Source organism: Pararge aegeria, chromosome 5 (genome assembly GCF_905163445.1).
Source record: "Pararge aegeria chromosome 5, ilParAegt1.1, whole genome shotgun sequence".
Lineage (NCBI taxonomy): Eukaryota > Metazoa > Arthropoda > Insecta > Lepidoptera > Nymphalidae > Pararge > Pararge aegeria.
This window is the reverse complement of record NC_053184.1, coordinates 8,669,757-8,682,075: the sequence shown is the minus strand read 5'-3', so window position 1 is coordinate 8,682,075 and position 12,319 is coordinate 8,669,757. Positions and strand designations below refer to the sequence as shown.

The following is a 12,319-nucleotide window of genomic DNA, read 5'->3' as shown; positions in this document are numbered from 1 at the left end:
AATAAGTCTGCTAATTTTCATTGTGTATCTGCCATATGCGAACATGAAGAGTCCAGAATCTGTCCAGTACCAAATAAAGGTTCCCAACTTATGAAAGGTCTTAGGTTTGTAAAGTCCCTTGATGCGATAAATGAAAAATTTGACTAGGAACTTTCTAATATAAAAAGTATAACTAATATACGAAGAAATGATCATAATATCAAAAAGCGTAGGCGCATTTAAGTTTTGGCATCAAAGTCATTTTATATTGATAATTCGATTTTAAAGTGTCTTTTGTGGTAGGGTTAGGTAAAATATTAGTTCTAGGTCCCCGGGACGTTCCCATATATATTCCCGCATTCCGTAGTCGAATATAAAGTTGCATCGCTATATTTACTTTTACGCACTTAACATTTGTTATAAAGCTTAACTGTTTGTTTGTGTATCTAATAGCCCGACTGAAAAAGTCTTCTCTAGGTAGTCCATATAATTAGAAAGGCGTATATCTGGATCTAATAGTCCGATTGAATGCTAGGTAGCCCATTTACTTAAAAAGGTGAATACTATGTAGCATTACACTGCGACCCTTAGCCAACGCGGAAGAAAAGGACTAAGGACATATCGTCTTAGAATTCCCTTTTTAACAAGCCTTGTTTTAAAGCCCGAATGCAACTTCTCTTGTAGCAATGCATGGTTGCAATAAAAACAAGTTCACAGTAGGATGAACAAGCACACAAGAGAGAGCAGATTACTGAAGGAAGAAATGATTGTCTATAGTAATACAGTTCCTGTCTGTGTCATAGACAAAGCAACATAGATCGTTCAATTACAACAGAATGGGCTTTTTCGTTTAACCGCAAATTTCTCTTCACTGTTCCATAACCCCAATTAGTTTCTACGCGAAATACTACTGGAACGCCAAATCGCTCTGGTAACACGGTCATTGACCACCAGATTAGGTTACCCAGATTAGCGCGCTTATATCTTAGGCATTGACGATGCTTGTACTTTGATTATTTTAAAAAATGATTACAGGAGCCAACGTGATGTATTTGATAAAGAATAAGAAACAATTACAAAAATAAATGTTTATTTATCGATAAATGAAGACTGTCCATGTACAAAAAAATAAAGCGAGAGTAAGGTTTTGATGCCTTATAATATAGTTAATTATTATATGATTTCTAGTTTATAAAATTTCCAAAAATGACTGAGCAATGATGTTTTTTACATCTTAACAATATTAGTTAAATCTGAGAAAAAAATCGATATCATCACGATATACACACAGTACAATAATGGCTATTGATGTATTGATGGGGCTGCCGCGCTTCTGCAGTGCATCAAAAATGTTTGCGGGGAATTACGTTGATGACTTTGACGCAATCATGCGAAAAAGGTCTGCATCAATGATGAGCAGGATACGCGGACGCTCCAACAGTATTTTGAAAATATTAAGCAATAAATGGGAAAATCCCTTTATGGAACACACTCATACACCAAGTGTTCAAAAGGGGACATACCCATCTCAATACACGTAAAAAAAGTAGCAAAGTATTTTAAAAGATCTAAAAAATAATAAATGAAATCAAAACAATTAAAAACAACAATTAACAACAACATTAGGAATGTATGTAATGTCTAGTTATTCGGATACGCCTCCGTAGCTTGTAATAATTATCTTATAACTATTTTATTAATTAAAATTGGCCAAACATATCTCCTAATTATGGAGTTAATTATATACAACGGAGGCTTATCCGAATAACTAGACATCACATAAATTCCTAACGTTGTTGTTAATTTTTGTTTTTAATTGTTTTGATTTCATTTATTATTTTTTAGATCTTTTAAAATACTTTGCTACTTTTTTTACGTGTATATTGAGATTGGTTTTACCTGAATTAAACAACTATTATTATTATTATTATAATGGAGATCATATTAAAATATCGTAACAAATAGAAGTAACATTATAGTCTCTCTTTGTAGCCGATGATGATGCGTGGAATGGTTACTTTGGAGAGGAATTTGTTGATAGTTTTGACTATGGTTTTAACAATCTGCTTTACCACGGGAGGGGCAAGATCGTCCATGAGTTGACTCCAGTTTTCGTTAGCGAATTGCAGTGTTGTTTCCGCTGAAAATTAAATGGCATAAAATCACATGTTTACCCTTTAGTTTTACGATGGATATTCAACCATAGATGAATATCATTGAAGATGTTCGGTGATCGATGTCATTACCTACTTATTCAGTTAATGAAAGCATTTTCCAAAGGATTCACTTGGTTACTTTTACCTTGTTATTATTGAAGTTTAGGTAACCAAAGGCTTTGACGACAAACACATCAACTCATTACCGACCCACCACAGGGTCTACTCTCAGAATGATCAAGGTTTAGGCCCTACCACGCTAGCCAAGTGCTAATTGGTAGACTTCACACGCCCTTGAGAACATAATGGGAAACTCATGATGAAGCTAGTTCTATTTTATTTGCTTAAAACGTACATAGCTCCGAAAAGTTAAAGGTCCGTGCAGATAAACTCAGTTTCAAACTCAGTTTCCCGAAAGGGAAGCCGAAGCCTTCATGCGCGTGGACAAGGCAAACCAAAAAGATGAGAAAAGTTTCATGAAATCAATTGAGTTATTTTTGGATATAGAAACTGAAGATACAAAAATATGGCGGTACAAGCACTTACCCAATTTTTTATTGCCATTAAACAAATTCTTCAAATCGAAAGTTGTGGACTCAATATCATACTTGTATTTCGGCGCTAACAACTTTAAATGCTCCTTATCGTCTTTGCCCTTCACGTGTGTCAGATTGCTGCTTATGTTAACTTCGATGTTATCTACGAAACATTTTATAAAAAAATACTCAGTAACATAACACTGATTTATAACATAGACGATACTATACAGTTGATTAATTTCCTACAGGATTATTGATTGTTAAACAATGTAAAATGATCTGTGAACTTCTGAGTTTCTTGCCCGCTTCTCCGGAAAATCTGTCATAACCGGTTGTTGTATCACTGAAAAGAGTCGACTTAAGGTTTCTAATTACTGAAAGCGCTACTAAAAATTAATACTTAGATATTAATTTTTAAATGATTTGACATTACACTTTTTCTTCTTATCTTAATTAACTGAAATTATTAGGTAAGCTTCCATCCGACGGGATGATACATTGATTGAGATACTAGCGCACCCGGGTGACGTTATCCTGACCAGTGATGTTTCAGTCTTTGCCGCCCAAGGCCCCAGTTCATTAGAATATTTAGGTACGTTGTGCATACTCTTATTAATTATTCCGTCACTTTGCTGCTAAAAAAATGTTGCTGCATAAGTAGAAAAAAAGCAGAAATTCCGCAAGTACCACATGCTTCTGGGTTCGTTGGACCGGATCCATTCTCATTCTGTCCAAAGATACATCAATTGACATAACAGTTATGGGCGGAATCTGTGCCCATAATAATATATCACCTGACATGCTGCCGGGCGCATAGCCAACAAATTTAATTAACTAAGGTCATATATCGATTACTAAGGATGTGTAACAACGATTTATGTGGCCCCAGTGAGTGCATAAAACTAGGTATTCAACTTACAGCAGTTGATGAATGCATCTCCTTCACCTTTGATTGGGAGTATCAAAATTCTTCCATCTGCATTGTATTGGGCAGTTAAACTTAAATTTCCCTTCAATGATAGAGTGAATGATTCGTTATCACCACCCAACTGAATCCTGAAATACAACAAAAAATACACAATAAACTCGATATACCCTGCCGCTTGCCCTATTATATGCTAGATTTGCCCTGCGGCTTCACCGCGTTAATTTCGGGACGCAGCGTACTTCTACATAGTCTACACTCTACACCTATAGTCATAAGATAATTGACAAACATTTTTTTTATCTTTCGTAAAAAATATATATATTTTTTAGTAAAAAGTTGTGTTAATTCTGATACCTCCAAGAACACGTGTACAAAGTTTCATGATGAACGGTTAAGTAGTTTTCGCGCGAAAGCGTAACAAACAAACTTACATTCACATTTATAATATTAGGAGGATTAGGATGATTGCCCGCTTCATAACAGGAAGTGTTTGATGTTAGTGTTGTTATCAACATGTCTAAGTCAGGCCATTATCTGGACTTACTAATATAGAAAATACACTGCACTTACAAGAAAATATTAATACAACATTAAAAACAACCCTTGCGCTTAATATACGGGTAAGTATATCATCATCATATAAACCCATTACCACTTCTGGGTACGGGTCTCCCACACGTGAGAATGGTAAAGGCGGTAGTTTACCACGCTGGCCCAGTACGGTGCCCTCTCAGGCATGCAGGTATACTCACCATGTTTTTCTTCAACGTTGAAGCAAGTTATATTTTTTTTGTTTTGCATGTCACGCACATAACTTAGAAAAATTAGTAGTGCGTGCTGGGATTCGATCTCGGCCTCCCGAAAATGCAGTCCTAACCACTAGGCTATCACTGCTTTCTTGATATATATATGTAGAACTTTATTTTTAAAAGCAGAAACTAAAAAACTGAATAGAAACACTTCTTGTGTGTATCAGTGGATGTGCCACGATTACGCCCAAAAAATAAACCATTATTATTTTAGTAGCTTCAAAATGACACCGAATTGTTCCGAAATGAAAATGTCTGTCTTTAATTATAAAAAAACTTATAGAATACTTTTTTTTTCTTTAGAATAATCTTATAAATTTATGAGGCGTGCACTTTTGGATTTTTGATATCTTTGTCTATGTGACCTCAATAACCTGAAGTACCTAGTAGGTATCGAGTTCTGATTCATGTGATCATGTGTATGCATCATTTACATACAATGTGTAGTTTTTCGCCATGCGCAAGTATGTAGTCCATTGTTAACTGTCTGGATGGGTTAATTATTATTCAAAAACCAAACTGAAGCGTGCGTTGGTGCAATCGGAAAGACGGATATCCTATGGCTATCCTCTGGCTACATTTTCGTTATCCATCTTTGTATTGACTACCTTTTTTTTGTAATTAGGCGGGGAAAATCCTGAAGGACATCCCTATGGATAGTGTCGGACTTCTAGCGACTAAAAACCCCTTCTGACTACCTTTTGCTCCGAAATAAAAGCCATGTTAAGCTGTCGTAAAGAAATGCCGTTTTGCAGCTAGTGTCCTACTATGGCAAAAATCGGTGATAGACTCGACTTCACTTTCGGGAGGGGCCGAGTTCGAATCCCAGCGCGCACCTTTAACTTATGTGTGTTTTATGCAATTAAAATATCACTTGCTTCAACGTTTAATAAAAACATCGTAAGGAAACCTGCATGCCTGAGTGTGCACCGCACTAAGCCAGCGTGGTAAACTACCTCCTGAGCCCTTCTGGTGTGTGGGAGAGCTATGCCATGCAGAAGGCCGGTAATGGGTGGATATGATGATGATGATGATCAGTGGCTTGCATACAGTACCCTGTACCCAGCACAGGGTATGCACTAAGCAGGCAGATGATAAAGGTTGAAAAAAAAACTCCAGCACAAGTTATAAAAACCTTAAGGGTAGGCATTTTTGGAGTTATAAAAAGCCTACTGTAAGGTTTCTAAAACTCGTACTGGAGATTTTCTGATGATGAATGAATACACTTTTGTTATACACCAAAGAAAAAAAGTAGTTACAGACATATAAATACATAGCAGGAGATTACAATTTGGTGGCCTTATCGCTACATAGCGATTTCTTCCAGGCAACCAATGGCGTAAAAGAAAAAAAACATAGAAAGAGGTAGGTGGTGCAATGAATAAGATTTAAAAATTATACAAATATATATAAATATATATATATATATATATATATATATATATATATATATATAAATACAAAAAAGATATAAACATATATGAAATTACCCATAATTAATGTAAACTACTAACAATCATATACAACATATATAATGATATAATATTCCAAGTTTTTTGTGCTTTAGGCAATTAAAATATCACTTGCTTCAACGGTGACGGAAGACATCGTGAGGAAATCTGCTGCTGGGAGTTCTCCATAATATTCTCAAAAGTGTGTGGAATCCACGTTTCACACTAGGCCAGCGTGGATGAGACTACGACCTTAACCCCTTCTCATTGTGGGAGGAGACCCGTTCCCTGTAGTGGGCCGGTAATAGGTTGATATGATGATGATGACTGCGGCAACAAAGAAGTGCTGGGAAGGGCATTTTACATACTACGTTACCTATTTTTTTGAAAAATTAGTCTAATAATATCTAGAGTTATTTGTATAACACAGCCGACTAAGATTAGATCAACTTATTTTCAAAGCTATATTATATAACAACGAAGGATGCAACGTGATATTGTTGGACATCATAATAAAATTGAGGTTTAACTACACGTGAAATAGTTGATTATTCGAAAAATATTGTAAAAAAAAAATAACTACTTAGATATCCTATACGGCTATTATAACAGGTCATAATGCTGCAATCATGGAATTAGCCTTACTTTAAATCCGTTAGCTTTAGGCCGGCGAGACCATGCATTTTGGTATCGCTGAATTTTAGTTTCAGCCCATTCCCGTCAATGACTATGTCGTTCAAATCCACAGGGTCTATGGACGGCACCGAATACTCAGGAATACCCTTTGCGAAATATGGTAGACTCTCCTCTATTTGTTCCTTTACACATTTTTCAAAATCGTCATCAGTAAAATTGCAGGGATGGATATATTCAGCTGCAATAAAAAAAAATCAGTTTTACTGGTATGCTGGTAAGTTTTACTCCTCTTATACCTACTTATACTTATTTATGTAAGTAATATCATCGACGTGAATACATTTGTGCTGGATTGTAACACAGTGAAATAGGATTACAAACAAAACATACCTATTTAAATAATATTCTAGCCTGGTTTTTTTATTACATTAATACAATGTAGCACATGTGAGACAAAAAGCCCCTAAAATTAGCATAAATTTAATTAAAAACTGGACGTTCCTCAAATTCAATTCAAAAGGTCAACCATATTATAAAAGCAGAAAACAGAAATTATTCGCAGGAAAAGTCGCGTCCATCGCGCCATAAAAGATTTGTAAGGAGGGAAAATTACTAATTTATATTTAAAATTCAATATATAGTTGATCCATGTGATTAAGATAATCTCGTAAATATCAGAAAAGATATTTTATTCTGCACTCGTTTATTTTAAGGGGTAATAGGGACCTACTTATGTATTCGTATTGTCAAATAGGGGTTGGATAATTGGGGCGTTTGGTGTCCCAAGTTTGCCAGAGGGACGCGAAATAGCTCTAGGGAGCGGAAATGCCTTAATTTACGAATAGATCTGCTATCTTAGATTGATACACAGGCACAGACATGATAGCTATGCAACATTGTATTTCGTTTATCGGAAATAAGGATAACATTATTACTTTTTATATTGATAAACATAATATATCTATTGATAAGGATATTAGAGTGATATTGAACTTATTTTATCATAATTAAGAAAGTAAAGACCGTTAGGTACTTATTTCTCTAAAGGTAGAAACCCATTACCCACATAACCCAAAACAATCCGGTAGATTAAGTTGATCGTGATATCGATGAGAAGCAGTGTGATAAAAATATTTTTGAAACCTACGCCCTGCGTCAGAAATGTCGCGACGTTTCAATTTTAATACTATCCGTCAAGCCGCAATGAAGCAGCAAACAAAGGCTGAGTAATTAAAAAAAGGTTCCGACAACTAATCTCTAAAGAGATTTCTGGTAATCTACCTTTTGAACTGGTACATAAGGGTCTATAATCTCTTACTCCCTCTATTTAAAGGGAGAGGTAGACTTTGTCTAGCAGTGAGATAGGATGATCATGATTGATTCACTCAGTTACAGTAAGTTCTTTCTAGAAGAAGAATACGTGATACCTACTGATATTTTCCACTGGCCGTTTCGCCACGTATCGATTATTAGCTATTCTAATATTAATATGACAGTATCGGTTAGTGTTAGTAAACTTTTAAAATGTACCTATTTAGAAACAAAGAATATGCAATTTAGTAAGTTGGTAAATGTTACTGTTAAGTTTATCATTCGTCTACCATTATTTTATTCATTTCGAAGTTGGCATAAAGTCAACTCTCTCTTACATGTGCTATAATGAAAATAATCTTTTCGTTACTTTTTAGTGTAAAGTATATTATGAATTGTTAAGAAATAATAAAAAACACAAACTCATAAAGAACATCTTTTTTGTTTTTTTTTATTATATTCTATTTAATTTTTTTATATCTTTCAAAACATACTTAACACTAAAAAGTAATGATTTAATGGTTTTCTATTATAACATAAGTTTGAAAAAACGTAGTGTACCTACCTATAATAGCCCCGTATTCTCGGTATAAAATATCTAAGAAGCTATGTAGATTACGAGGACTTATTATATCTACCTAAGTACCTTCTTTTGAAGGCTCTTTTTATAGGTAGATAGCGTGTACCTATAACCCAATATAAAACTACAAAGATACAAATGAGTTAAGAACCTCCTCTTTTGAAGTCAGTTAAAAAGCTTACATTATTCACCGACCTACTACCAAGTGTCTTAATTGGATTAATAAGCAATAAGGTTATTAAACGCTTTTTGTTACAAACAGTTAAGTTAGTATAAAAGGCTCGCATTAAATACAAAGTAAACGTTGATTTAATTACTACTTTGTAAATTTTATTTGTTCAGTAATAACATAATGTTATAACAACCGTTACACAATTTCCCTTTGATATTCAATGTAAGCAATAATAAGAGCTAATTGTATATTATTAGTGGTCGATGCTTTTTTCTAGATACAATTACGTATCTTCCTACATTTACGTGTCGATTAATTATCCGTCTATTTACTTTGAAATAATGAATTGGCTACGACTACAATTAAATTGGTACTTCGATATGTAATGAGTGCATTGCCAAATAATCGTCTATTTACCCGACTACAGACTAACAGTTTTTTTTTGTTTTTTTTTGTTTTAGCCCCTATACTCGCTTAGTAGTAGTAGAGCATTTTGTAACGGAAGGACCAACAAACAAACTAACAAACACAATTTCGCATTTAAAATATATCTAAGTATTATCTTATATCTTTAAATGAACAATTCTTGTATATATATAATTGGTATCTCGGAATCGTCTCTAACGATTTTCATGAAATATACATACAGGGGACTTCGGGGGCGATAAATCGATCTAGCTATGATTAATTTTTAGATGTCATTTTATTCGTGTTTTCCGGTAATAACCGATTTGGTACAAACGAAGTTGCACGGGTCAGCTAGTTTATTATTAAGAGTCCAACAATCGACGGCCCTCTGGCGCAGTGCGCAGCGACCCTGCGTTTTTAGTCCATGGCCGTTCGATTCCCACAACTGGAACATTTTTGTGTGATGAACATGAATGATTTTCAACGTTTTGGTGTTTATGTGTAATATATTATATTATTGTATTATTTATTTATATTATAAGCATTTATGTATATATTTCATAAAAATATTCATCACTCATCTTAGTACCCATAACACAAGCTTCGCTTACTTTGGGGCTAGATGTCGTATGTGTGTATTGTCGTAGTATATTTTTTTTCGTCTGCGTTTGATTTTGTATTTGATGAGGCATTCGTTCATCACAAAGTTTAGGCAAAATGAAACATATTATTATAACCTGTATAGTACAAAGATAATTATTTAAATCGGTTATAATTTGTCGGAGTCATGGTGTAAAGTCGTCAAACACTTTCATCCCCTCTCCCAAAGGAACCGAGCCTAATGTCGGGATAAAAAGTATCCTATATTACTTCTAACACTTCCAAGAATATGTGTACAAAGTTTCATGAGGATCGGTTAAGTAGTTTTTGCGTGAAAGCGTAACAAACAAAAACTTGCATTGACTTTTATAATATTAGTTGGGATTTAATCCGCACTAGGCCAATGTACCGTAGTCTACTATCGAATTGAATTTCAAATAACAACGTTGATGATTACAATTTAGTTAGAAGAAGTAGAACAGAAAATATTATGCATAATACAAATGGACCCTTGATAAATGGGCTATTTATTCAACAAAAAAAATATTTTTCAAGTCAGACTAGACTAGACTAGACTAGACACTGGGGGTCGAGTGGTGAATTTACGTAAATGTGTATGTATACTCGGTTAGACTATGGTAATATAATTGCGCTACGATCCACAGGTAACCCGGATTAATAAACCGTAGGGAATAGCTAGTATTGTAAATGTGCAATTTATAAATATATATATTAACCTGTACCTTGTGATATATTTATATTACAGATCTCCATTTGCAAGAAAAAGGAAAAGCCGCGGAAAATAGTAGTAAAATGAATGATTTTTTTTTTAAACGCCGCTGATAATAACTAAGCGATGATTGATACCATTATACTTACCTTACAACGATTCTATATTTATAAGGTTTTAAGGATAAGGTAGATAAATATTTGCTTAATTAAAAACAAATGGAATGAGTTCAATGCCAAGAGTATAAGAGGATACAATATCTCCCTGCTAGATATTATAACCGATCTCATTACTTATTAAAGGTTGAAATAAGGTAATTCGAAGAAAATATTCATTATTGTAACGCTCGTGTTTTCTCAAGGAAAATAGGTTTGTTGAGTATTGACTGTAACAGTTCGCGGCCGGCTGTGAAGAAAACTTGCATGCTGAGGGTTCTCCACAATGTTCTCAAATACGGATGAATTCTATACTTTAGAAGCGTGCTGGTCTATGCTTCGAGTTCCAATTATTGTAATGTTAACGTAGAAATGACAGTTCCGGCCTCAGTAGCGCCTAGACTGAGATGAATATTTCAGCACAAGGAAAATAATGATTACGTAGCTATTTACCTTCTATGAAATGTTTCTCATTGTATGAGTAGGTAGGCAGGTGCATATATCATATTATACTCTTGTAATTTCACAAATAAAAACAAACTAAATGCGATTTGATAGGTGCCTTGAAGTAGAGATTTAAGCTATAATTCATAGATTAAACCGGCTAGGTAGTAGGTAGGTATTAGGTATCATGTGAATCCTATTTTATTTGTATATTAAAACTTCTTTATTGCATAGAACAGGAAAATCTAAGAGTTCTTATAAAATATTTCAGACAAAAGGCGACGTTATCACTAAAAGGTTTAGTTCAATCCTAATCACTGATTTCATCGTGGAAACTAAACAAAGTCAGTTTATAAGTAAACCGAGGATCTGGACTAAACTATTAATATTCGAACAAATAGTAAAACGCTTTTATTAATAATACGGAGAAGTCTAAGGCAGGCTATGCAGGTTTCCTCACGATATTTTCCTTCACCGTTAAGAAAGTGATATTTTGTTTACATATATAAAATTGAGTAAGTATCAATAAATAAAAACAGAATGTAACTTACGGAAGAAGCTTTCCTCTTCAACTTCAACTTTAGCATAACACATGGAAACTAGAAGAACAAGTGCTAATAAATATTCCATTATTGCGATCTGAGATAACTGGAGCACTAGGATATTGACAGATTTGAACAGTTATTGTTAACGGCTTCGTACTAACTGTGCAGGGCGATCATTGTGTTACATATTTATGGTCCTGACGGTCAATGCCATGCAACTAGGAAGGATTCATAATCCGGTAACGTGACGTCTTTAAAATTTTTAAATTGCAAGGTTAAAAAAAAAATTGCAATGTTAACAAACGTTAGCCCTGACTGCAATCTCAACTGATGACATGCGATGGTGCAGTCTAAGATGGTAGCGGGCTAACCTGTTAGAGATATGAGAGTTACATTTAACCCATACTTCTATTAAATTCAAATTCAAAATACAAATTCAAATTCATTTATTTCAAGTAGGCCTACTTTATAAGCACTTTTGAAACGTCAAGTATGCATGTTTGTGTGACTCTACCACCGGTTCGGAAAGCAGATTCTACCGAGAAGAGCCGGCAAGAAACTCAGTAGTTGCTCTTTTCCAAAATAAATAAATAAATATACTACGACAATACACACATCGCCATCTAGCCCCAAAGTAAGCGTAGCTTGTGGGTACTAAGGTGACTGATGAACATTTTTATGAATAACATTCATAAATACTATAATATACATATAAACACCCAGACACTGAAAAACATTCATCTTCATCAGACAAACATTTTCCAGTTCTGGGAATCGAACCCACTGCTTTGGACTCAGAAAGCAGGGTCGCTGCCCACTGCGCCAATCGGCCGTCAATATCTACCGCATCGTTCTCTTTTGGCAGCACATCTTTGT

At 34.4% G+C, this 12,319-nt stretch overlaps 1 protein-coding gene across 1 annotated transcript; it reads right to left on the bottom strand.

Moving 5' to 3' along the window:
- Positions 1–1,869: 1,869 nt before the first annotated feature.
- On the bottom strand, positions 1,870–11,579 carry LOC120623864 (circadian clock-controlled protein daywake-like). Its single transcript, XM_039890139.1, has 5 exons — positions 11,450–11,579; positions 6,508–6,736; positions 3,594–3,730; positions 2,682–2,834; positions 1,870–2,119 (listed from the first exon to the last, which is right to left on the bottom strand). The coding sequence occupies exons 1-5, from the start codon at positions 11,526–11,528 to the stop codon at positions 1,953–1,955; spliced, it is 765 nt and encodes a 254-aa protein (XP_039746073.1). The 5' UTR covers positions 11,529–11,579; the 3' UTR covers positions 1,870–1,952.
- Positions 11,580–12,319: the final 740 nt, after the last annotated feature.